The 27,727-nt window shown below is 39.1% G+C and overlaps 2 protein-coding genes across 2 annotated transcripts; both read right to left on the reverse strand.

Moving 5' to 3' along the window:
* Positions 1 to 5,731: 5,731 nt before the first annotated feature.
* Positions 5,732 to 26,871, reverse strand: LOC110438591 (erythroblast NAD(P)(+)--arginine ADP-ribosyltransferase). Its single transcript, XM_073944107.1, has 6 exons — positions 26,679 to 26,871; positions 23,669 to 23,738; positions 23,420 to 23,588; positions 9,996 to 10,088; positions 8,539 to 9,916; positions 5,732 to 7,000 (listed from the first exon to the last, which is right to left on the reverse strand). The coding sequence occupies exons 4-5, from the start codon at positions 10,041 to 10,043 to the stop codon at positions 9,167 to 9,169; spliced, it is 798 nt and encodes a 265-aa protein (XP_073800208.1). The 5' UTR covers positions 10,044 to 10,088; positions 23,420 to 23,588; positions 23,669 to 23,738; positions 26,679 to 26,871; the 3' UTR covers positions 5,732 to 7,000; positions 8,539 to 9,166.
* On the reverse strand, positions 20,514 to 27,029 carry LOC100537553 (ecto-ADP-ribosyltransferase 5-like). Its single transcript, XM_003198042.7, has 3 exons — positions 26,679 to 27,029; positions 23,669 to 23,738; positions 20,514 to 23,588 (listed from the first exon to the last, which is right to left on the reverse strand). Exons 2-3 carry the CDS (start codon positions 23,714 to 23,716, stop codon positions 22,506 to 22,508), a joined length of 1,131 nt encoding a protein of 376 aa, XP_003198090.3. The 5' UTR covers positions 23,717 to 23,738; positions 26,679 to 27,029; the 3' UTR covers positions 20,514 to 22,505.
* Positions 27,030 to 27,727: the final 698 nt, after the last annotated feature.

Here is a 27,727-nt window from a genome sequence, read left to right on the forward strand (position 1 = left end):
TGAAGTGAAGTATCCAGCTAAGGCTTAAATCTGTAAGAATACAGTGTTTAAAACGGTTGATTCATCTATAAAAGAGTCGACTCATAGTGCTTCAAACGAGTCGCCTTGATACCGATTCATTAGGTGTTTCGCCATGACGTACGAACGAAACCAAGTTATTCACGTGCACGCGCAAACCGGGGAGATTTCAAACCTGAGGCCCCGCCCTCTGACGCAGAAACCCAGACACACACACACACACCCACAAACACACGCACACAAACATGCTGGTCGATTGAAGTCACACTGCAGATGGACATTATCGATTCTCTACCCAGAGATGAAACCTCAGCATTATAGCCAAGCAGTTGGAAACTTCTGGAAACTACAGGCTACAAAGAATACTTCATCTGAGTTTGTTTAAGTAAGGATCAGTAAAGATTAACTTACTAATGGACGTCAGGATGAGTTTCTTCCTCCATTTCTCAAATGTAAGTACGTGCGATTAAAGTTGCCTCGTTTACTCTAGCTTGCAAATGTATTTAGTTGTGATTTGTTACTTGTAACCGAGTGTACTGTATCAGGTTAACTGGATATATTCTCTTATCGTGTGCAAAGTCACGTTAAAAACGCGACGCGTGCTGTTTGTTTACGGAGCTCCGTGGTAGAGGTCTGCAGATTTTTGCGGTGCGGGAATAAATTTCCGAATCAATCGCGGGAGCGGTCGGTAACCTCGGTTTAATTTGGGACGGGAGCGGGCTGTCTAGCAATATCGTGGATATTGCTGTGCGAATGAGACAGAGCTTTGCCTGCCTGTGTGTCTGCTTGGCGCTTGTGTGTATGTGTTAGTGCGCGCGTATGAGAGAGAGAGAGAGAGAGCTCTGTCTGGCTGTCTCTGGACTGTTTTGCTGGGTGATTTTCGGTTATGTTCTCCCCCGCTCTTTAGCGGGATCGGGCGCGGCGGGCAGAAAACGGGGCGGTTCGGGCACCGGGACAAGAAATTCTAAATATAAGCGGGAGCGGTCGGGTTCAGGCTAAAACCTGGCCGGTGCAGGCGGAAGCGGGAGCGTTGTCGTCCAGAGGTGTGTGTGTGTTTGTGTGTGTGTGTGGCAGAAAATCCACGCCTACACTATGGAGCGTGTATGAACTGTGATTACTTTTATATTGCTGATTAGCTATTGGGCATTTCATTCTCTGACTGAAGGCAGTCGACCAATCGTGACAGACTGTCATCGGTCCAATCAGCGCAGATTAGCTTCGCGCTAAGGAGGGGTTTGGGAACAAATGAATCACTGGACGATTCATACAGGAGTCGCTGGGATAATTAGGTAAAAATAAATGCAGATTATAAGACCATGAAAGTGTTTTTTGACTTTGCATGCATATTAGACTGTTGTTGGAGACCCTTACAACCAAGATATGACCCTATTTCATGTATAATATGGGCTCTTTAATAAAAACGAAACAGATGAGTTATAAAAAATTCACCCCCTCACAGTTGTCATGAAGGGTAATGTTAGCTATATACACTAAAACCATCTTTTGTACCCGACTGTAAACATGTTTTTTCAGCTTTAAAAATGGCCAATTTAGCATTGCAGTCAGTGAACATGTGGAGTTCCTGGAGCCAGCCCCCCAAAGGCGAGTCGATGAATTGCAGTTTCAGTTACTTCCGTATTGGCTTCAGAAAGAAGAGCAGGAGATAAACTATATATTTAAAAAAAGATGGGCTGTAATCTAGAATTTACCTAAATATGTCCACTTTGAAGTGATTAAAAGTGCACTAAGTGAGTTTTAGGGTGCTTTCACACCTGTGAATCGATTCAGTTGTTCCGAAACAGAGATTACAATTGTTACATTGTTGCTCTTTGCTCTTGGAGCGGGTCGCTTTCACACTGCAAAGTTTCTAAACGGACCAAAAGAGCTAAAACAAGTCACGTGCGAGTAAACTCTCCTCACATTGGTCAGAGTGTCAGGGTTTATTTTGCAGCGTCCCGCTAAGCTGTCAGGAGAGGTGGTGGTTTGGTGGTGATTGACAGGGTGCGAATGCGCGACGTGTCTGAGGAGAGATGCGGTGGGGAGGGGTGAGAAGGGTGCGCGACGATGCCTATTTGAGGACCAGGAGGGAGACGCGAGATTACCGGGAGATCATCACTCGTTTGCAGGCATCCGGAGACTCGCGAAACTTCCCGCCCTACTCATAATTCTCTCTTCATATAGCCGTAAGCCTATTACATATCCATAAAACACTGCTCGGATCATATCGCTTTCTCACTGCAATCGAACCACTCCAGGATTCGTTTCAATCGAGCCGAGACCACCTCAGTCAAGCGATCTCGGAGCGATTACTTTGGCGTAGAACAGAGCGCGATTACCCTGTTCACATATGCCAAACGAACCGCGCTAACTGGGCAAACAACACACGTTCCGAAACAAAAGTGTAGGTGTGAAAGCACCCTTATTAAACAATGTTATTTTAGGTTTAATGTTATAAACCGTCATTTAATGGTGCACTAAGGAAAACAATTTTAAGCACAGAGTCAGATTGACACCATTTGGAGTCACTGTTTCCAACTATTTTCAACTAAAAGGCACTAAGCTCTGTCTTAAAAGTCGCTGAAAGTCGCTAGATTACGTCATACATTAATTTGCATATTACTGACACCATCGCGTTTTTGTTTAACAGCCTATGGTCAATAAAGGGATATTTAAATTTGCACTACGCTTTATGTAAGCATGTCAATTTAACAAAATTTATTGCTGTTTCAATACAGTATGTCATTATAGATCTATAGATAGATCGGTTTGACTGTACAAGGGAAATACCTTCACAATGCCTGTGCTAAATCATTTGCCGTCGGTAAGCAGAGGGGTGATTTGCCGTCAGGCTGCAGGTGGGAGAGAGTGCTGTACGAGGACTGGGCCACCTGTCAGTGCTCTGAGGTGGGGAAGGGGGTTGACGGCGTCACCCGTAGCTCGTTGAGAAGAGTAGGGACGGTACAGTATGGACAAATGACAGTCTATAAAAATCTCCAGTAACACACAGAAAAGTCGCTAGATTTGTCGCTATTCGCTTTTTTGTAAATTTGTTGCTAGGGGGGTCTGAAAAGTCGCTAAGTTGGCAACACTGCAGCTAATCAGCAATAAGGATCGCGTCTAATAACTAAAGTGGAGATATAAAAAAAAAGAGTCAGGTTCTGTTGGATCATAAATGTGTTTGTTTTGCTGCTTTGAAATAACATCATTTGGCAAAAGTTGCTTAGTGTTCCTTTAAAAGCACCAATATGTATACATGTATAGAGCCATTTCGTCTTTAAATTGTTAGGTACATGTATGTCGCTTTTGGTTATATTTTGGTTTTGTTTCCAAAATATAGGTGGGAACCTTCCTTCAGGCAACAGGTGTTTCTTTTTACTACAACAGATGTTGCTTGATACTATGCTACACTTTTTGTACAATACCACACTATTCAAGTAGTCTTAAAGGTGATTTACTGATGGATTGACTGTTAACTTCTTACTACATGAAAACGAAGACCCATAATAGTCAAATAAATGTACCACGGTGAGCAATGCATCTTTCAATGACATTCCTGTTAAAAACAACAATTCATGTCCATTTACAAGCACATTTCTGAGCTGTTAAAGTGGTAGAATTGGCCACGGATGTTATTAACATTGAAGCCACAGATAAAAGCTCTGGTGAACATTCCTGCAGTCAGCATGCTAATTGCGCGCTCTCTCAAAACTCATGTGACATCGTGCTGTGTGATCAAACTGCACATTTTAAAATGGCCTTTTATTGTGGCCAGCCTAAGGTACACCCGTGCAATAATCATGCTGCCTAATCTTTATTCATAACTTTTATTTTAGGCTAATAAGTCTTTTCTTATATTCTTATTAAAGCATCAATGCATTAATGGTGTCCAATCATTTAAAGCTGTCTTCAGGTCTACTTTTCGAGGGAAATTAATTCAGACAGAGTGTGAAAGAGTCGTCAGCACTTGTGAAGGCCTGTGGTTTCACACAGGATAAATGTTGAGCATCTGATCTTTCTGTCAAGTGCAGAAAGTGTCAAATTCAGAAGTGGCTGTTTTTACAAACCAACTGGGTCAGACTTCATTTCAGAAATATATTGCTGCATTCACACCAGACGTGGAACGTGCGTCAAGCGCGAGTGATTTACATGTTAAGTCAATGCAAACGCTCGAATAGACATCCTGCGGTGTGATAATACGCAAATGACGAAATTGCCCGAATGGCGCGGTGTGAAAGGCACGATACGTGCGAATGGTGCGGCGCAAATTGAGCGTTTTGCGCGTTTCGCTCAAGTTCAAAAATCTGAACCTAAGCCGACATTCGTGCCGCATTAACCAACCTTGCTCTTGTGTAACTGTGACGTTCGCCTGTTGTTGGTGTCCCGGGCGAAATCCTCCAGCCGACACGGACAACAGTGCCTCAAACTGGGCTCGGCTCAGTCAGAAGCACCGCTGAAAGCATCCATCATCCATCATCCAGATTCAGTTTCTGGAGAAGTTAATGAGCTCACAGAGCGGGATGCACCTCTGAAAGGATCTTGTGGACTCAGACACGACCCTAAATGTATTGACGCTGTTTTTGATTGATTGATTGCTTTTATTTGACAATTTTACCAAAAATATACAAACAAGTCCAGTTAGACTAATTCATACATATTTTAAAATCTGTCGAGGATAAAATACACAAAAAAGCCACAGGCTTATTTCTATTGTGGTCCTCGATATTCTTAAAAAATGGACGAGCAAATCATAAATGGAGTGCAAACATCAACAGCTCAGCAACTCGGCACAACAAAATCCTCAACTTAAAAACAACCTGTCATGATCACCAGCGAGATCTAACCACCAGATGTCGCTGGCAAACACTCACACACACACACAGGACTACAATTCCGCCTTCTTCTGGACTACATATGCACACATGCACTTCTCCCAGACACTCACGCCTGCTCACTCATCTAGCCTGATTACATTCACACACCTGAGGACTTTCAGAGACTGATTAACACACACTATTTAAGCCACGCATTCACCCCTTCAGTTTGCCGAGTCTTGTTTACTGTTAGTGACATTACAACGCGGTTTCCTTTGTCTGCCTTTGCCGGTTTTTTGATCCTTGTCTTGTTTATTTTATTCTGTTTGCTGCCTGCCTCTGACCATCTGCCTGTTATTTTGACTTCGACTCTGGATTTGCCCTCATACATCTGTTTACACCTGTATTGACCATGCTTGCCTGACTACGATTAAACCTGCATTTGGATCCTACCTTCTGTTGTTGGTGTCACTCTCCGTGGTTACACAACCACTTTTTAATTTCCCTTCTAAAAACACTCTCAATTTGAATATCTTTAAAAATGGTGGGCAAAATATTCAAAGCAGCAGAGCTCGTACACAAAAAAGAATTTCTACCTGATTCACTCTTGAATCTATATGGGTAAATATCCCTGCTGCATGCTCTTGTAGAATGACTGTGCACCTCGCTGACTAAAACATAATAATTAAGAAAATACTTTAGAACTGTTTTCTTTAAAATCTTAAAAACCATCACTAATTTTAAAAACTTTACTCTCTTCTGAACTTTTAAAAAATTACTTTGACTATAATGTTTCTTATTTAAATGTGTCAGTGGAGGAACTCTCATAATAATTCTACACAACTTATTTTAGGCTGTCTGGAATTTATTTTTCATAAATTTTTTCAGCCTTCATAAAGCACATAAACACTGTTATTTTCTTCATAAAATCCGGGCTAGCCATTTAGCAATAAAGCTAGAGTCACCGGACAGACAGAAGCCCTGCCCATCACACGAATCCGCGTCTATTCTGAAGTGAATTTGACGCGCAAATGAAGCGGATTTGACGCACGAATGAAGCAGGGTTGATGCGCAAATAGCGCAATTTATCCGCGCGTTCCGCGTCTGGTGTGAACACAGCATAAGACATATTTTATTAGCTATGAATAAAAAAATATTCCCACTTTCATCTCAGGGTTTTCACTACAGGATAATGCACACCTGACAATACTCCCGGATTTCACAACCTACTGCCTGTTTTTTTATTTCTCCCAGGAAGCTCCCATGATTTGTATGGTCCAATTTTATTACGAAAAATCTGTCCATGTTTGTCAATTTGCCATATCTTGTATGAAGCGCATCACCTCACAGAATTTAAAAAATCTCAAAGCATTTTTTTAACCTCAATCTGACAATGTGTTACATGACAAATGATTGCAGGTATGGTATAATGTCATAAAGAACTTTTTTCCATAAGGTTGTTTAGTCCAAAAATAAGACATATGAGAAAAAAAGGCTTTGAAAGATTTATTTTTTAAAAGAAGCTGAATATAAACAAAAACAAACAAACCCCATCTTACGCACTTTCTCATTTTACTTTGTGAATTTGAAATCAGACAAATGCTGCAATTCAATAAATGAAACGATCACTGGAAAATAACAGCAAACAACATGCATCTGGTTAACTGGTTAGCTGACAAAAACTTTTTCTTTCTTCTTTTTTTTGATATTGAAATGCTGTGAAAGACACACATATTCACAAGATATACACTATATACATATCCTCCTGAGATCCCGCCCATTGACTTGTGTCCTCTGTAGTGGACATTGCCTTCTCATAAATTTTCTTAGAATTGAGCTACTTGAGCTACTCTGTCAAGTCCTGTTGTACTGTTCACAGGACATCCTGGGCTTTCTAGTGATATGTCATTTGATTGGCTGGCATGCTAGAACCCACTTCTTACACTGCATCTAAAATGGCCGACACAAAAAAAAGCACATTTTATGGGAAGGAGAGAGGCATGTAAAATTTAGCTTTTAAATGTTTCTTTACCATTATTATTACATGTATATTTGTTTATTTAAGTGTCAGGAACAATACATTTAGCTTTCCAAGCTGGTAACTTGTTTTGATTTCAAAATATAGCCCCTTTCACACATACAGACCTTTCTGGAAAATTACCGGCAATTTTCTGGAAAGGTGTGTATGTGTGAACAGGCCCTTTTTGAAAATACCGGTAAATTTGTTCTGGCTATTTTCCGGAAAGAGAAGTTGTATCATTACCGGTAATTTGCCGGAATGCTGCGCTGTGTGAACCCAGAAGGAAGATTGCCGGAAAGAGCGCGTGCTGACATGAGACATCTACTTTAGTCAATCGTTAGACGCATTCACGTCCGCGCGGTCAATGAAAATAAAAGCCTTTGAATATTTTTCCAGACACATTTAGTTGCTGGATGTTAGTCTGATAGCTTTATATGTTCCTTCTTAATGCCAACTGTGTAAATAATTATCGATAAGATGCTTATGATAAGATGTTGTTTGTGTACCTTCAAGCTCTGCATCCTTCAGTTTGCTTGACGTGTCACGTGTGCCCTTGAATGAGTGAGCGCTAGCACACACACACATATTATGTACATCTCGACATGCGAAAGTTTTCCTCTATATTTTCATCGAAGTTGTTCACAATACTGATCTATCCACAGAGTTTGTAATTTAGTCAAATGTTTACAAATACAAGCGCAGCCGTTTAGAGCTCATTTTTGGTTAATGATGTCAGAATTTACCGGTATTTTTTAAAGGATGTGTAAACGGTCTTTTCCGGAAAAATCCGTAACATCCTCGCCTGCGTGAACAGCGTTTGTTTTTTAATTTACCCATAAAGTTGTTCCGGAAAATTTCCGGATATTTACCGGTATCACTGTGTGAAAGGGGCTTATGATCCTTTTTTAAATGTCCACTATAGGGAACACCAGGACCATCTTAATGTCATTATTGACTGCATGTTGTAAGAGGCAGAAGTGAAGCAGAGAGGATTCTTTATAAGATAGTTGAGGGAGACTGATTTAGAGTCTGACAATTAGAGAATTAGAGACAATTAGAGAATGACAATCAGTTTTAAATTGCTTTTATGTTAAATTTGTTTTGGAATAACATCATTTCTTTGTTTTTTTTTTTTTGAGTTCGGCTCTATTTCAGACTAAACTGTTTCAGGAATTTCAATACAAAAGAAAAAAAAAGACTTTTGTTTAGTTTTTGTTACAATAATATTGGATACCTTTACAGCCATATCCTGTACAGTTTTGTTGTCTGAGTGGCGGTTGTTTCGAACTAAAATGTAGAGCTGTGAACCTACACTAGTCTCACGGTTCGGTTCGGTAACGATTATCATGCCATCGATTCAGTATAATTCAATATTTCGGTGCATTGACGGTGCTTTTCATACACAGTTTTATATTTTCTTCACAGCAGCAGTTCTTGTATTAAAATGTATAAATATATTTATATTTATATACTATTTGTAAAACAATTTTGTCATTTAATACAGTCATATAAGAATATAAACTGTAAACTGTACAGAATATAAACTGTACCTTTAAACAACTTGAGCATTTAGCAATTAATATAAACAAATATATATATCCGGCTCACTTTCTGATCCTTGTCTAGTTCTCTTACACCTCTTTAATTGGTCACACCCTGAACAAAAATGGTTGCGATTGGCTCTTGTGCGCTGCGCTCTTCACAGATGGGTGATACTAATAAGTGGCTGGCGGCAGCGGCGATCACAGCTGATGTATGAAAAACTCTGCAGACATGCGCTCGTTTCTGTATCCAGAAGTAACGGCGTAAAACAGCTGAGAGGAGATGAAAAGTCACACAAGCAGGTCAAATGGGGCACTGTGTGTGTGTGAGAGAGAGAGAGAGAGAGAGAGAGAGAGAAATGGAGTACTTTCATTCTCTCGATCTCAGTGAAATAGGGGCTTTTTCTGTTAATGTCAGTGAAAGACTGATCCAGCAAACACACACAGTGAAATTGTGCACAGTTTATGAGTTTTAAATAGTTAGAGCGTTGTAAATACTCGCGCTCGCCTTCCTCGCGACAGAGCGCATATGAGGTAAATGACATCAGTAATAACCGGTTATGATTATTACTGAACCGATACCAAATTGTCCGCGTCTGCATCGCGGTGCACCGAAGAAATGATTAATTTAGTGGACATGCTGTAACATTTAAAATAAAAACAAAATGTAAAAACTGTAAATTGTAGAATTTCTTTTAACCCAAATGATGTAGGAAATCACAGAAAAAGAAAAAATATATATTTGGGTCTAAGGAGGATAAATGTATCTTTTGTTATTAAGTCTTCTTGAATAGAGCACAGTTCAGGTCACTCCTTACTCCAGTGCTCTTCAACACATACACAATGTCACACCAGGGATCATTCTGCTCATTTCTTGTCTTGATTTGAGTGATATTAAACACTTCATACGGAGGAATCAGCACCTCCCCTTCATCATGAATCTTAGAATATCTAGCAATATTAGCGCCTTCACAAGTTTGAATCTCAAAACAAGATACTTTTCCGAATTTTTCTGCCACGCCTCTATAAATAGAGGAGGATGCAAATGAGCCAAAACGAACGCTTGTAAAAACCTGACCCTTAAACGCAACATTAGTACCACGAAAAGTAGTATTGCATTCTGTATGTGTTTTCTTCAAGATGTGTATTGCGTCTGTTAATAGAAAGTGAAGTGAATACCAGTTGTACATGTTGGTTCTGTAGTTCTCTTTACCATTACTGGTGTCGTTATTGAATTTGACAAATATTTTGGACATATTTTTGTTTCCTGGGTAGGTGTACGCATACATGGCGATTGCATGTTCGATTTTTAATGAGCCTTTATTTTTCCACTTATTTTTAAAATGATTTTTTCCTGATTCCCAAACCTTTTTAAAATCATCTGTGTTATTGAGCTCTTTCTCGAGATATTTTGTTTTCACCAGATCTGCCATTTGCTGAGTACAGTCCTTATATTGATCATCAACTGAATTCAGTGCCATATCCAGTGGAACTATCTGCCTTTCATCAGCAGCGACTCTGTGATCCTGCGGTGACAGGAATCATCATGATCAGATCATCAGTGTTGATGTGCGTAATAATACTGATACTAGAACACAAGCTCACCTGTAGAGTAGCTACAATGAGGAGAAGAGCTACAATCTTCATCTCCATTCAGTCCAATGGTCTGGAAGGTACAGTCAAGTTGCTGAAATACAACTAGAAGCAGAATACAAAATAATTCAACATGATTTTCTCTAAAGCGAATGTTAAACTTAACCTTAAAGTTACCTGAGAATATTGTTGTCTCTTTTTCGGTATTTTTCAGGTTCAATGGTGAGAAGAGATTAGAAAAGTCTGTTGTTTCAGTCAGCCCACAACGACTCTTTAAACCAAGAGATGATGAAGTTGCTTCTTTATATCACTGACACTGTGTGTGTTGTGGGACCTACTGGCTAAAGTTTGACCATAATGTGCTTAACATAAACTGTTTACCTCATCATTATGATATGAGTGGTTTCACACTGAAAAACACGTTGCATTCTTGGTGTTTTAAAAGTTTTGCATGCCTCAGGCTTTTACTTGCCTTACTGAATTTCTTATTCTACTCCATGATCAAATGGATAGTTTTTAAAAGATTGTACTTATGTTATTTATTGCTCATGTCTAGGCCCACACGGAATCTGATCGTGCAGAATTCCGCAGAATTCCGCAGATTTTTAGCACAATTTAGCAATTAATGCTGTTTATTTACTTGAGTAAATGTGTGTAAATCTATTTTTATCCAGTTTTTAAATTAATTACAGTAATATTATTGACTAATATGTAAATGTTCATCTGATTTATGTACAATGCAGTCTGTAAAGTAATATGTTCTGTCTTTTAGTAGATATATTATATGAGAGACTTGCTTTGTCTACCCAATAAAGTGAATCTAATTGGATTTGATACACATTAAAAAGGTATTATTTTTATTTCACATATTAAGGTTTTTAGTTATGATACTCCCAAAATAATTCTGCAGAAATCCACAGATTTTTACCAAAATTCTCAGCAGAAATTGTAAAAAAACGTCCACAGATTCCGCCAGGCCCTGCTCATGTCATTCCAAACCTCTGAGACCTTCATTCATCTTTGGAAGATAAATTGAAGTAGACATGAAACAGAAGTTAAAATAGTAATTTCCTCCCTATTATGATTGACTGTACGTCCAGCTGAAACACTTCTGGAATTAGCATAATTTCATCCTTTGGGAACAGATCGAATCATTGGAAGATGGGCATTGCTAAATAATAGAGAAGAGATTGATGAATGGACAAAGGCAGGGCAGAAACCATACACACTTTGATAGCCACGCCCTAAATAAAAAATAACCCTGCCTAGATTGACATCTTCCCCCCAAATGACTGATAGTCCCTCTCTAATGGATTGATATCCCTGCCATGCCCTAAATGACTTATAGCTTTGCCCTATTGGATTGATATCCCTCATTTAAGGACTAATAGTCATGCCCTAAATGACTGATAGCTCCTCTCTAAAAAAACTGATAGGTGCACCCTAAATAAATAACTCCATCTTAAAGAATGGATAGCCCTGCTCTAAAGGACTGATAGCTCCGCCCCCTAAGAAAGTAATAACCCCACTTTAAATTAATGATAACTCCGCCCTAAAGGATTAACAGCCCTGCTCTAAAGGACTGATAGCTCCGCCCTAAGAAAGTAATGACCCCACTTTAAATTAATGATAACTCCGCCCTAAAAAATATTATCCCTGCTCAAAAGGACTGATAGTTACACGCTAAATGACTGATAGAAAATTTATACATTTCCGGGTATTCAGTAGCGGATGTCGTCATAGTTGGGTAAACTTAGAGCACAGTGAATCAGAGAGTACAAATCTATTTTTTTTTACCATACTATTCGCTGAAATAATAAAAGGAAATTTCCTCTATGGTTTTATCAAGACTTTCAGAAAAAGGAAAAAAAAATGTGTGAGACTGATGATGGCAAACAGAAGAGAGATTAATGTCAAATTTACTCAGCCCCATAGGCCCTGCATTAGAAACACCTCGCATAAGCGGTAATTAGTTTTTTGTCATTTGATGCAAAGATAATATAAGACATACATAAATGCATGTAAATGTTTATATGTTTTTCAAAATAAAATATTAAAAACTTTCAAGGATTTAAGAATACATTTGATGGCCGTTAATTGCGTCATAAGAGTCTTGTGGAAAGGGTCCATAAATCTGCTTTAAGTGACTGATAACCCCGCCCAGTGGGTTAACTCTGAGAGCTTAACTCTGCCATATAGAAATGATTTCCCCACCCTAAATGACTAATAGCTTTGCCCCAAAGGCATTCCATGTGACCAGAAATGTAGAAAGACCATTTCTGTGTGGAGTTGTCATGTTCTACCCTATTTGCGTGTATTTCCTCCGGGTGCTCCAGTTTCCCAGACTAAAGTTTATACAGACTAATTTGTCTGTAGTGTAAAAATGTGTAATTATATGGCTGTTTATTAGTACTGGGTTGCGGCTTGAAGGCCATATGCTGCGTGAAACATATGCCGACATAGTTGGCGGTTCATTCCAACCTCTGAAATAGAGACTAATCAAAGGAAAATGAATGAATGAATTATTCAGAGCCAGACAACAACTCTTTAGACCAAGAGATAAGAAAGTTGCTCTTGTGTGTCTCTGACAGTGTTCGTGTGTTTGTGGGATCCAACGGCAGTAGTGTGGTCGTGATGTTGATCTCATCATAATGCAACTCGTTGTGGTCTGTGTGGTTTGACACTCCTGAGTCACTGCTGTACAAAAGTTGTACTCTACACTAGATCAGCTGTACTTGGGGCCTTTCTGACTGTGAAGTTAATATAAATACAGCTATGGAAAAAAAAATACCACTTGAAAATCATCATATGTGTTCGAGAAAAACGGTAATATTTGCTTTATTTTACAAATGTTAGAAAATATGTATTCTCACTCATTAATTTTCGCCACAGCGGAATGAACTGCCATTTATTTTACATCTCAAATAAAAATAATGTGATTTTAAACTACTGTGTGGGCTAAAAATAACAAACTGAAAATCTGGAAACGTTTTTAGTCACTTCAGAGTATTGCATTTTGTACAATGGTGTGAAAAAGTTTTTGCCCCTTTACTGATTTCTTATTTTTCTGCAAGTGAATCATACTACATCAGGTGAAATTCCCAATTTACACCAAAGTTTGTGTTCCTACACTGCATTTAAACTACATCAATGTCAAAACATTATAAATTAGCATTTTTATGTCCGTCTGACATCAAGGTGGGAAGGCAAGACTGAAACCATTAGCCAGAAAAGTATAATAGCCAAAGCATACACTTCGTCTTTGTTGGTATACAGTCAAAAAAACAGAAAGAAACCTAATAAATAAATGTAACCCTCTTCGTTGGTTTGCTTCCCCAAAATATCTCTGTGTTGTGTATGTGTGATAGGATGAAGATGGACACCAGGGCCGTGGTTAAGCCAAACAGAGCAGCTGTCCCTTTAATGGACTCCTCTCTTCATTTTGTCACTCTCACAGCAGAAATATCACTGCAACATCTTTCCCACAAGGAAACACAACTGAGTACATACATAACTTAGTACATACATTCCAGCATAAACCACGGCGAATGAAGTTCTGCACAAGACTTTTGGCCAGCGGAGAAATTAAAATGGTCGTGCCCAACTGAGTCTGGTTCTCTCAAGGTTTTTTTTCTTCACTCCCATCAGGTGAAGTTTTTTTTCCCTCTCCGCTGTCGCCACTGCCTCGCATGGTTCAGGATTGGTAGAGCTACGCATCGATGAATTTGCTCTTCAGTGTTTGAACTCTCAGTAATGATTAAATCACACTGAACTGAGCTAAACTGAACTGAACTGAACTTAAACACTAAAACCTGAACCACACTGTTCCAGTTACTGAACCACACTGTTCTAGTTACAATGACCATTTATGTTTAGCTGCTTTGACACAATCTACATTGTAAAAGCGCTATACAAATAAAGCTGAATTGAATTGAATACCAAAATACCTTCAAAGATTACAATGTGTAACAAATCACCACAAATAAATGATGTAAATGTGGCTGCAGCTAAATAACTAGCTAGCTAGCTGTTCACAAACTAACTTAAACACTGAAAAGACAAACTACAAAAAATGACAGGCAATTATAAATGTTAAATATAGTCAGAATATAAAGATCCAACCAAATATAATGCACTATCAACCCTAAAACAACATAAAATATGCTGTGCCGCATGGACACTTCAAAAATATCAGAAATATAAGTCAATCTATCAAAAATGAGCACATCCACACATGTTAATGCCCTAACTATAACATACCTCATAAAATAACATAGATGGCGAATATTATTGACAAAATTAAACAGAATCTGTGTAGAGCTGGATCAATCCAAGGAAACACAACTGAGGCTAAACAACAGCCCATCTCCCTAACACAACACACAGCTCCCCCCGGAGGAAAGGAGGGGATATAACATCTTCCCTACATAAACGTAACACAATAGCTGCGTCCCAAATCGCATACTTATGCACTATTCTACGCCATTTTGTAGTATAAATAGTGTAAGTAGTGTGTTCACACTGAAAACTCTAAAAATAATTAGTGCACTTTAATTACCCGGATGCTGCACTCATTCAGCCGCTAAAATGAAGAGTGTAATGATGGACACTTCACGCACTCAACGACCACAGGTTTGCTTACGTAGCGGAAGGGGCGGAGCTATCGGACGCACATGTTGAATAACTTTATTTTATTTTGGATGGTGAGAGCAAAATTCTCCTACGAGAGTGATTATAGCGCCTCCCGATGGTGAATGCAGCAATACTCACGGCAGGTATTACTTGATAATTCAGTCGTTTATTTCACAGATTTGGCAACAGTCAAACGTCATCAGGGAAACGGTTTGAATTTCCGCTTAGTAAAAATACATAAGTGTGCCATTTGGGACGACACTACATACATATACTATCCTGTTGAGTGTGTAAGTGCATAAGTACATAGTGCATGAGTGCATAGTGTATAGTGTGCCATTTGGGACGCAGCTAATAGCTGCGTCCCAAATCGCATACTTATGCACTATTCCATGCCATTTTGTAGTATAAATAGTGTAAGTAGTGTGTTCACACTGAAAACTCTAAAAATAATTAGTGCACTTTAATTACCCGGATACTGCACTCATTCAGCCGCTAAAATGAAGAGTGTAATGATGGACACTTCACGCACTCAACGACCTCAGGTTTGCTTACGTAGCGGAAGGGGCGGAGCTATCGGACGCACATGTTGAATAACTTTATTTATTTTGGATGGTGAGAGCAAAATTCTCCCACGAGAGTGATTATAGCGCCTCCCGATGGTGAATGCGGCAACACTCACGGCAGGTATTTGATCATTCGGTCGTTTATTTCACTGATTTGGCGACCGTCAAACGTCATCAGGGAAACGGTTTGAATTTCCGCTTAGTAAAAAAACATTAGTGTGCCATTTGGGACGCCACTACATACATATACTACCATGTTGAGTGTGTAAGTGCATAAGTACATAGTGCATGAGTGCATAGTGTATAGTGTGCCATTTGGGACGCAGCTAATGATTATTTAGGCAACGAGGTGGCACAGTGGGTAGCGCTGTCGCATCACAGCAACAAGGTTGCTGGTTCAAGCCTCTGCTAGGTCAGTTGGCAGTTAGTGTATGTGTGTGAATGAAAGTGTATGGGTGTTTCAGTAAATGGGTTTGCAGCTGGAAGGGCATCCGCTGTGTAAAACATATGCTAGATAAGCAATAAAGGGACTAAGCCGAAAAAAAAAATTAATGAATAAATAGTTATTTAAGGCATAGCGGTGGCTCAATGGTTAGCACTGTCGCCTTACAGCAAGAAGGTCGCTGGTTGGAGTCCCGACTGGGTCAGTTGGCATTTCTGTGTGGAGTTTCGTTTCCTTCTGGTGCTTCGGTTTCCTCCACAGTCCAAACACATGTCATGCGCTATAGGTGAACTGAATAAACTAAATAGGCTGTAGTGTATGAGTGTGTATGAGTGTTTCTCAGTAATGGGTTGCGGCTGGAAGGGTATTTGCTGTGTAAAACATGCTGGAATAGTTGCTTTTTTATTCCGCTGTGGCGACCCCTGATAAATAAGGAACTAAGCTGAAGGAAAATGATCGAAAGAATGGTTATTTAATGGTTTTTAAGGAGTAAATGCTAAATGAGCAAATTCCTCCACATTTTCACAATAACCCAGTCTTATTTAGATTCTCTCAATCGTATCATGTGGAACAGAAACTGCTCTTACGCAACATCTAGTTTTAAATGAGGGTTTGGTTCCCTTTAGGCTGCCATCCATGCTTCATATACCAATGCTTCTTACATTCTAAACTTTTACACTTTCCTTAAATATTGTTATTGCATTTGATTAACTGTCTACAAAGTCTTCAATGTCTGCTGAATGTTTGCGCATTGCTTTGTTTTCAATAATTCCAGGTTTGCACTTTTGCAAGAAAGCAGAAGCTTCTCTTTTTGAACCCATTCTGTTGTGTAACTTCTGGGATGTAAACAGGAAAAAAGCTTCTCTTTTTGAACCCAATCAATTGTGTAACTTTAGCAATGTTAAACGGGTTAAAGGTAATAAACTGTAGCATGTGTGACGGTCTTGCCTGGGTTGTCTTTTACTGCAGACAGACAGCGCGTGTAAATAGTTGCTGGTTCATGAAGAAAATGACCACTCTATATAAAACACAAGCACACAAATTGATTACAATCAGGCTTCGTTATATAAACACGTTATAACTCATGATTGAGCAACACATTCGATGCCAAACACAACTTAACAGTGCCCCAACATATTCATTGAAACATTCAGTCACATTAAAGCTAATATTGATGTGCTTTAAACAATTATAAATGGCCAATTTCTACCCGGGAAGAACATGCAACTTACCCACAACAATAGCCGCATTTCCACTATTGCGCCAGTGCGAGCCAGGGCTTTAATCGGGCCGGGCCAATAGCCCGGGAGGTTGAGAAATGAGGCCGAAATCATGTCGCGTTTCCACTGACGGGCTAGTAGCTCACAGCGTGTCACGCAAACACCGCCCACAGAACGTCCCCAAATCATACATCAAAAAACCCGCCCACTTCAGCGGCGCCCACTTTAGCGGAAATTAGGCAGATAAAGCACACCATAGAATCATCACGAAACTAAACTATTAAAATGAAGACAACCGAAACAAACAAATGACACGTTACTGTACAGCAGTACATGAAATGTCTATACGCACAGACCTGTGTATTTCCATTCATTACTCGCCGACCGACTGTTGGCATTGTGCGCTCTCGCCACTAACGCAGGGACCCATCACAGTGAGCGCATCCATCCATGATATAAAGCCAGAAATTCTCCTTTATAACTCGATATGGCATGTATTTTATAACATCCTCGTTTTGATTGACGTCGTGTTAAGTGTTTCAGCACAAGAGCGAGTAGCCTAATAAAATATAGCCATATTTGTTGCGCTCAGCAGCTATTCACTAAAGCTCTTCATTTGAAGTTTCATTTATAAATTTAACCACATCATATAAAAACATAAACAGTTGTTTGAGGATACAGAACACGTTTTGTGTTTAGACTTTTCCCCAATGTGTTTAAGGCTGCGATGCGCAGGACTGGGTTACAGAAAAAAAGGTATAACTTAGGCTAGATTCTGCTTTTACTCACCCAAATAATGCTCTGTTTGCGCGATTTGATTAATATCATCGCATCCAACTACTTTATAAATAATATTTCAAACCTTCTCCGGTGTTTATTGTTTTTAGAAATCATCTAAAATATTTTTTTAGATAGGTCTTTGTAAAATGAAAGTTAGGCTATATGTGGCATTAAAACGGTTTGATTTATGTATTGTATATAAGCTACCTACATTGTTATTGCTAGCTTTTGTTTATTTTATATTGGTTTATTTATTTAATGCGATTTTATTATATCTGATATTTGTAATTCTTTAAATTATATTTCAATATAGCTTAGGCTATTTTATCGAGATATTACACTATATTGTATAAAGTCTACGAAAGTGGGCATGTAACTTGTTAAGTTTTATGTCTTTCTGTTGTATTTATATTGTGTATTATCTCCAAAATAAAGAAAGAAAAAAGCCGCTCGCGGCATCAACAGAGCTGTAAAGGGAGCGCTCTTGCCCGGTCTCACACACACATACAGGCATCTAAACGTGCAAAAACAAACATTTTAAACTTGACAAAAACTCTCAAAAAACCTTTACTGTCTGCTGTGTCTTTAATATGGTGTAAAGATTATTATGCGTTATTGAAACATAAAGGAGGACGCAGCAAAGAACGTCACTATAAATTAAAACTACTTTATTATTTTATGCAGCAGCCTTACATTTAAAAGGGAAACATAAGGGCGATCATACGCAAAAAGACCCCAGACTATAAGGCTAGATGTTTTCTTTCCCTTATTTCTTTATTTGTTTGGCGCATGTACTCATGTGCGATCAGAAAACTGCCCGCCTCTCCTTTCACTCCGCCCCCAAGCCCCAGCTGGCCCTCCTTGGCCCAGGGTATTCGGCAGGCCGAAAAAGGCCGGCCGCTGGCCCCAAGAAAGCCCCGCTTTGGCCCGATTAGGCCCCGGAAGTGACAGTGGAAACCCCACTGGCCTTGGCTCGCTCGCTTTAAGCGCGATAGTGGAAACGCGGCTAATGCTTCGTTAACTCTGCTGTGGGCGGTCTATACTTCACACGCTTGTTACACCACGCACACTGTAGAGGGCGCTGTCCCCATTTAGGATATTAATTTAACACACTTCTTTGCTCCGTTACACATGGCAATATACTATATGATATAATCTAATCAAAAGTGATGCATTAAAAAGGGACAGCTCATCCTAAATTGACAATTTTACCATAATTTACCCTCCCTTCACTTTTTTAAAACTGTTTTAAGTTTCTTTCTTCTGTTGAACACAAAAGAAGATATTTTGAAAAAATTCTGGTTGCTTGAACCCATTGACTTCCGTTGTAACTGTTTTAAAGAGGTGGTCCACAGTGTATTTTTAAGGCTTTGTTGTGTTTATAAGCTGCAAAGCAATGTGTGCTGTTTATAAGCTGCAAAGCAATGTGTGCCCATGCTTCACTTGTAGAAAATTATTTCATATATCTTACTTTGATTATATACAGCTACTCAGCTAACATGAAAATTCAATTCAGCTTTATTTGTATAGCGCTTTTACAATGTAGATTGTGTCAAAGCAGCTTCACATAAATGGTCATAGTAACTGGATCAGGGTAGTTCAGTTTTTAGTGTTTAAGTTCAGTTCAGTTTAGCTCAGTTCAGTGTGATTTGAAATCATTACTGAGAGTCCAAATACTGAAGAGCAAATTCATCAATAAGTAGCTTTTCAAATCCTGAACCATGCAAGCCAGTGGGGACAGCGTAAAGGGAAAAAAACTTCACCAATAGGAGAGTGAAGAAAAAAACCTTGAGAGAAATATGACTGTCATATTTCCTAGTTCCTCTGAAAGGCTCATCCTCAAGAGGCTCTGATTGGTCAGCTAACATAACGTGCTGTGATTAACGGATTGGCTCACGTCACCACGCCAGGCCCCTACAAGCATGCGCTTTTATGCCGTGTAAACAGTCCAGTCAGAGCAGCTGTTAGCAGCATTAGCTAAATTATACAATACAAGTTGTAGCTAAATGGTTAACAGTGCCAAATAGCATTTTTCTTTTCCTACAGCACACCTCTAACGCCAGACACTGTGCCTGTAATTGATCAATTTTAACAAATAATAGGTCCAATACTTACATGTTGTGAATCACAATCCACAGCTTCGTCGGTTCGAGGAGTTTTTAGCCGAATCCAGCACTGAACTGGAAGAGATTCTTCTTTGTCAAATAGGAGCTCTATTTTTTTTATAATTCTCTGCAACATAATTAACTTTAAATTAATTAACTTTAAATAACTTTAACTGCAAGCACTTCTCTCTTTGTGTCGAGTCCTTTGGAAGCTCAAATACTGAAACAAAAAAGCTCTGTGGAACAGCAGCGTTTGGACAGCATTTTAGCTTTCTCTGCTATAAAAGCGCCTCTGGCCACGCCCCATTGCTGCGTGGGGTGTATGCGCGTGGTAAATCCGTATAACCGGAATCCGTTGTGATCTCACTAACCTGGATGGATTTTTTTTGTAGTCCCCAAGTTCGTTTACTGTAGGCTAACTGTAAAAGTCAATGTCTCCCTTTGCATTGAACTTCTAGCGTCTTACATTCAGAGATGTTGCTTATGTTTACACAGCTACATTACACATCAATTTAAAGTGTGAAATAGTTGCAGACCACCCCTTTAATACTACGGAAGTCAATGTGTGCCAGCAACCAATATTCTTCAAAATATTTTCTTTTGTGTTCAGCAGAAGAAAGAAACTCATGAAGGTTCAAACCTTGGGAGGGACAGTAAATGATAAGGCGATGTTAATGTTTGGGGGAAAAAAATTCTAAACCAAAAACTCCAAAACCAGGCATCAACTAACCTTTCTAAGGGCCATAATGCAGAGAAGTATTCAAGAGACCAAGTTACAATAAAACAAGTGTTAATTGAGTTTATTGGATAATCTTCCATGCGACATACCAGTTCAACATCTGTTAATATAACAACGTTTAAGATGCAAAGAATAATGCTTGACACAATGTTTGATTACAGTTGCAATGCAAATCCTTAGTTTGTGCATGAATTATGTAAGGAATAATTGGCTGTTATACACCTAGGGTGTGCACTGTATTAAAACAATTCATTGGACTGGAGTCAGATATTCTGCTTACACTACAGTCACCACAGCTAAACAAACTGTTCACTGTATTTCAGCCTTTTCTCAGGTTTCTGTCCTTAAACTGATCCTGTGTGTAGCACTAGATTCTAGATGCACATCTCATCCAAAACTTTCTATTGTGTGAAATATCTAAAATCATTCGACGTAGCGATATGAAGTTGAAAACCTGCCGGAACTACTTTATCTGTGCGTTTTTTTAAAAACTGCACGCCTCGGAGGGCTATTGTCACAGAATGCATTTTTTCTCTCCAATATTTTCCAATATAATACTTTTCTATTGTTTTTTAATATAAAAACTTGCTTGACCAACATGTTTGACTGTCACTCTTGTGTCTTGCATCTAGATACTGCGTCATGTTGAAGGATTGCTGTTCATCACTGTCATTTGCAAAGCAGTGGACCAATCAGAACAGCATAGAGGTGGAGCCACTGTTACAAGCCTCTGTTTGTAGTAGAAGGTTGGCACGACAATGGTTTAATCTTCCGTTATATAATGGCATGCTCATTGTGGATTTGTCCAGATATGATGATGATGATGATAAAAAGCCCTTATTTGTCACATTCACTTTTACATTGGACCCCTCCGAGCATACACAAACGTCAAACATTTCAGGGGAAGACAGGCCAATGAAAGGTATCTTTAAAAAGAAGAAATAATATACAGTAGGGAAAGGGAAGACACAAAAACCCCTTCTCAGACTGTCCTTGAAGTAGGGCAGTGTGAGATCAGGAGGAAAAAAAGCCTCAGCAACAAGCACATAAACACATAGACAAAACATTGCAACAAGGTATGGGAACAGGGGATAGTCTGATCTAGGCGGCAGCCATCTGGTCTGTGGGGCGGAGGTTCTCCGGGTGAAGGTTGTTTGTCTCCAGCCAAGGCCATTTGGCAGGAGTGTCGCAGGGAGGCCGAAAGGGAAAAAAGAAAAAAGTTGCAAATTTGGGTCAATATCTGCCAATTTCGCAGATATCTAATGTCTGTCACGAGTCTCCAGGTCTGTCCAAAATCTTTTTGCAAAGCATCTAGTTTCTTTGCAATGTTTTTCAATTTGCGGTCCATAACCACAGTCTGAGCACAACCGCTTCAATCCAGCTGGCTTGCTTGGTGGGGTTTTAATCCACACTGACCGCTTTCATCAATACCCCAAGGCCATGCCTACTCAGCAGAAACCCTGTTATCAAAGTTCTGAATAGATCAATATCATCAATATACTCTAGGGACAGAGCAGCCAGTCACACGACGCACCACTTCCCCCACCTGTCCATCATGTATTCAGTAGCAAACGTCTCCGCAGGACAGGTGGGTTCCCCAGAACCCAGACTTCTTTTCGAGAAGATGGTGTCAATTCCGTTCAGAGACCAGTAAATCAAATTCACAATTCCTTATTGTTTGGAGAGCAGGGCAAAGAGAGCCTCAGAGATAGAATAAGACGAGACAAGAGGAGTCAGCCAGGGGAGATACAGGAGAAGGAGGAAAGAAATGTAACCGCCTTTGCCGAGAGCCAAAGAAGAAGATCCTGAGTTATATGATGTTAAGAACATTTTTTGTTCCTATTTCCAATAGGACTGTTATTGTCATTATTACATCACATTCATAACATCGCATCACATCAATGAGCCCTTAGAATGGTCATCAGCCAATCAGAGTCAAGCAAGCAAACCCATAGAATAAATCTGAAAAGAATTGATCCCTGGACAGATATGAATGAATTCAAGATTTACAAGAAACGCCTTTAAGAAGTGTTCCAACTCAAGCAGCACAGCAGGGATTTAGTAACTCCAGGATTAGTGGGTCGAATCCCAAAGTGTTTAAAAAGCGACGGCAGTCTTGTTTCTGAGCAATCTGCTGTCGAATATAAACGTTTCTGTTAGCGGGGTTCATTTGGTTTTCGACGAGGAAGTGAAACACATTAATGCACTCTTGGTACATTTCTTCATCTCTACGATTGGGTTTGCTCAGTTGGTCTTCCAGCATTTTATTCGGCAGTATGCTCAATTTTCGCCCAAACCGAACACTCTTATAATGACCGCGGTTGACAGCTTGCGCCATAGCTTTTATCTTCCTATTAATGCATCTACAAAATCGAATGGTTTTAAATGACATGGTCTTTTTGAATGCCAGCGTACAGTTCAGGTCACTTCTTGTCCCGGCGCTTTTCAAAGCGTACACAGTTTCACACCACAGATTTTTGTCTACTTCTTTGGTCTTGATTGCAGTGACTTTAAACTTCTCATACGGAGGAATCAGCACTTCTTTCTGGTCAGGATACTTCGAATATTTGACCACATTAGCGCCGTTGCAAGTTTTGATCCTAAAGCAAGATTTATTTCCAAAACCTTGCGCTACTTTACGATCAAGAGACGAGGACGTAAAAGAGCCGAAGCGAATCACTTTCCCTGTAACATTTCGATAAAACGACACGTTAGTTCCACGGAAAGTTATCTTGCATTTTTTTTGTGATTCGCTCAATATCTGTATCGCATCCGTTAGCAAAAAGTGAAGTGAGTACCATGTAAAAGTCTGGTCTGTGTAGTTTTGTTTACCATTGCGCGTCGCCATATTGAAACTGCTATATACGCTAGAATCGAGGTTAGTGTAGACGTAAATGGCAATCGAATGATTCCTTTTCAGGTTGTCTTGTGGTGCTGTCGAATTCTCCTCACCTTCCTCCCAAGCCTTGTTAAATGCGTTTGAGTTCTTGAGTTCCTTCTCAAGATATTTGGTCTTTACCAGATTCGCCATTTTGATCGTACATCCATCATACTGATCATCAACTGAATTCACTGCCATATCCAGGGGATATATGTTTTGTACAGCAGCCGCTGTGTGATCCTGCAGCAACAGGAATCATAATGATCAGATCATCAGTGTTGATGTGTGTAATAATATTGATACACAGAACACAAGCTCACCTGTAGAGCAGCTACAACGAGGAGAAGAGCTTCAATCTTCATCTTCATTCAGTCCGATCCTTCACAAGGCCTAGAGAAAATGATAAAATGATCAACCAGGTGTTATAAATAAAATACTTGTGAATATGACATTATATAAATATACAATTATAAAACAGTTATGATAAATATAATAATTAACATTGATGTCAATATTTGCATTGATATTAAAATTTAGATTTAATTAGGCATTAAAAACAAAGTGCACTTCTTTTTTTCTTGTCAATAATAAAAAGGCAGTGCACCTGGTGTTCTCAGTAAGGGTGTAACGATACACTCAGCTCACGACACGATGTGTATCACGATATAATGTTCACGATTCGGTATGTATCACGATATTTGGAATAAAAATTGAAAATTAAACTGAAATGCAAATTTTACCAAGTAAACTATTTTTTATATATTTCTTTTGTTTTAACTTGTTAAACTGAACCTTCTTTAAGAAAATAAATTAAACAGGCCTGTCTCTGGAAAATAAAACAATTTAAAAACTTCTTAAAAATATTATTGAAATGACAGAGACAAAATTAAGGAACAATTTAAGTAAAGGTGCAAAAAAATAAGCTTTCTATTCAATTGAATTTAACAGTAAGAGCTTAAGGCTTTGCTTGGTCACTTGCATTTTTTGTGTGTGCAAAAAAAAAAATCCAAATTTCCAGGTATTTAATTCTTATTTAATTAAATTCATTTAGAGATATCTCTAATTACAATTGTGACTAGTCAAAACTCATTTAGAGATATCTGCAAATATTTTTCAATGGAAGTCAATGGAGGAATATGACAAGTCATAATATATTTGCAGATATCTAGAATCTGATTTCGTACTAGTACAATTGTAATTGCAGATATCTCTAATTGTCATTCTGACTAGTCAAAATATAATTAGAGATATCTCTAAATATATTTATGGATAGTCAGAACAAAGGTTTACTTGCTAAAACGGCTTGCCATACGTGCGCGTCTATCATAGTCCGCCCTCTGTAGTAACAGCTCACGGTCAGCTCACGTCATGTGTGATTTTGCGGCGGGAACATTATATGAAGACAGAATGATATTTTAGGGTGAATTGTACCTTATAAATACAGTATGTGACTCTTTCAACACCATTAGGAGGTTTCCCTGTCGCTGTGCAAAGTATGTAAATCACTGTGAAGACTTTAAAACTTAGGATGTTTGACCCAGTAAGCGTGTCAAAAAGCGGACGAGTCTAAAGCAATGATATGATATGAATGTACAACCGAAATGTTGCCAGACGTCTGATTTTGAGAGGATGGGCCATCCTCTATTTTAGCTCCACTCATCTTGGTCTGCTAACATTATTGCTGCTGCAATCTGAACTCACGTGCTACAGTAGGTGGAACGTAGCTCACGTGCAAACAGCTCAACTAATAAGAGAAAACGGACGTCATAGCGTAATCAAATCGTCATAACGCCACCATGCATATTGTGACATTTTTGCATCTTAATAAATCGTACAAAGATAAATCGTTACACCCCTAGTTCTCAGAATGGAAAAGCACATTAGGTCTGATTTGATTCTTAAAATTATTGCACACTGAATCCCAAATTTTTTTATTTCATAATTTTTGCACGTAAAAGAATAAATTCCACCTCAGGTTATGTGAATTGTATTGACACACTGCATCCAAAACTTTGGTCCGTCATAAAACAAAAACTTTAAACTAGGTCTGATTTTTTCCATTTTTCATCGATTCCTCAACACGACCGCCATCTATTATAATGTCTATAGCAGGGGTGCTCAATCCTGTTCCTGGAGATCTACCTTCCTGCAGATTTCAGTTGCAACCCATATCAAACACACCTGAACCAATTAATTAGGACCTGAACACCACTTGATAATTACAGGCAGGTGTGTTTGATATGGGTAGCAACTGAAATCTGCAGGAAGGTAGATCTCCAGGAACAGGGTTGAGCACCCCTGGGTCTATAGGTACTGCAAGTCTCTATTCAGGATTTGTTCATGTATGTAATGTAAATGTGTGAAGTATCAAAAGCAATCTTTCAAAACTCCACTGCAGATCTTCCTCTCTATGCAGTATTGATTAGACACAATTTGTCGCATTTTCCTCTTTACTTTTCTACTTTGGCGAAGTGAGAACAAAGTTTCACTGCTTGAATTGACTCCGAAATGTTTAGCTTTTTTTTGTGATGGATTAATTAATACGCATCGACTGCAAGGTTTTTGTGTACAAGATGAATTTTTCGCATATAAATACAAAAAAAGCACAAATGAAAATTTCAGACTTCAGCGTGCAAAGACCTTTAAGTTACCATCTATAAAGATACGCTAGTGAGAGTCTAGATCAGGGGTCACCAATCTCGGCCCTGGAGGGCCGGTGTCCCTGCTGGGTTTAGCTCCAACTTGCCTCAACACACCTGCCTGGATGTTTCAAGTATACCTAGTAAGAGCTTGATTAGCTTGTTCAGGTGTGTTTGATTAGGGTTGGAGCTAAAATCTGCAGGACACCGGCCCTCCAGGAACAAGATTGGTGACCACTGGTCTAGATAGCTAAACCTTATAGTAAAATAACAAATTAGTGAGGAAGATTTTGTTATTAATTTATATTAGTTACAGGCAACTTATGCAAATTAGAACATCATATGTTACCCTGGAGCACAAAATCAGTCTTGAACTGCACAGGATTATTTTTGCCAATAGCCAAAAATACATAGTATGGTTCGATGTAATAGATATGTTTTTTATTTCAAAAACTATTTGACTGTTTCCTAAAGTAGAGTAGTTGCCAAATATTGTCCTGTCATTACAAACATACATCAATCATCTCACAGGTTATGCATAAATCTCTATTTCAAAAGAATGACAATTATGACTATAGTTTGGTTATGGAATAATGGACTTTGATCATGGTTTCGTGGTCCAGGATTACAAACACTGAATTACACAATGCCAAGGTCTCTGATTAGAGGTTTGGTAAGGTGATATATTTACGCTTTCTCTTCAGTGATGCAGTGGAAGGAAAGAGATGGATCTTTCTGGAGATTCAGAAATCCTTGAAGGTTTAGACGTCCTGTAGCCTGGTGAGACTCTTCAACAGTCTTGAATATCCAAACTTATTCATCATCACAAAGGTCCTTTCTGAAACACAGAAATCTGGATCCTTTGAGGTGAGAGTTCTGAAGTCTTGAGCAATCCGGACAATCTGAAAAAAGTCGAAGCAGTTAGCAAAAAAAAAAAAAAAAAGCTGAAGTTCACTAGGGTAGTTGCTGTCTAAAACTTCCCCAATTCACTTTGCAGATGTTTAGGAATCTAATCCTGTCTCTGTAACTTACGAAATGTGCCTTTTAGATCAGCCAACCTTTTCTGTCTAAGCAAGAATGTTTTTATCCTTTGTCTGAGAAGCTGGATTTGCAAAGATGGTGCCTTTCAAATCCAGCATTGTGATTGGAGGACACTGGGAGGGGTGGAAATTGGATGACCACCACAAGTGTGAATGACATTTGCATAGTCCAAGTCAGGGGCGCTGCTTGGGGAAGGGAATGTTTGGACGATTCTAAACGCAATTTAAGCACCCCCAGAGATATTATTAGGGGCCCACGCCCAAGCGGCAACCTCCCGCTCTCTCTCAGGAAGCCAATACGGAAGTAACTAAAACTGCAATTCATCCGAAATTCCGCTAGTCCTGGCCGCTCCTGGCTCCAAAACAGAGCAAATTTTAATTGAGCCCACTGTTAGAATGGCCAACTTTACAGCAGAGGTGTTTACAGCCTGGTACAAAAAAAGATTTTGGTTAATACAGCTAATATTACCCTTCATGACAACTGTGAGGGGGGTGAATTTTTTTATAACTCATCCGTTTCCTTTATATTAAGTTATATTAAGTTTGCATAATTGAGGGCGTGGCCACTTGAGTGACAGCTAGGTCTCGTTGGTTGCCATCACATCACCTCAGCTGAATCCTGCAGATTAGCCACTGAACTCGGCATATTTATCATATTTCTGTGTTGTTTTATGTGGCTTTACACAGTCGACTGCCTTTT

The sequence above is a fragment of the Danio rerio genome, chromosome 3, assembly GCF_049306965.1.
Source record: "Danio rerio strain Tuebingen ecotype United States chromosome 3, GRCz12tu, whole genome shotgun sequence".
NCBI lineage: Eukaryota > Metazoa > Chordata > Actinopteri > Cypriniformes > Danionidae > Danio > Danio rerio.

What these genes read in the sequence shown, in the direction of transcription:
- LOC100537553 (XM_003198042.7), bottom strand. Translation starts at nt 23,716, where the DNA reads ATGAAGATGAAGATTGAAGCTCTTCTCCTCGTTGTAGCTGCTCTACAG. An exon ending in TCGTTGTAGCTGCTCTACAG is followed by an intron (nt 23,589 to 23,668) that starts GTGAGCTTGTGT and finishes CTGTTGCTGCAG; the next exon opens with GATCACACAGCGGCTGCTGT.
- LOC110438591 (XM_073944107.1), bottom strand. Translation starts at nt 10,043, where the DNA reads ATGGAGATGAAGATTGTAGCTCTTCTCCTCATTGTAGCTACTCTACAG. An exon ending in TCATTGTAGCTACTCTACAG is followed by an intron (nt 9,917 to 9,995) that starts GTGAGCTTGTGT and finishes CTGTCACCGCAG; the next exon opens with GATCACAGAGTCGCTGCTGA.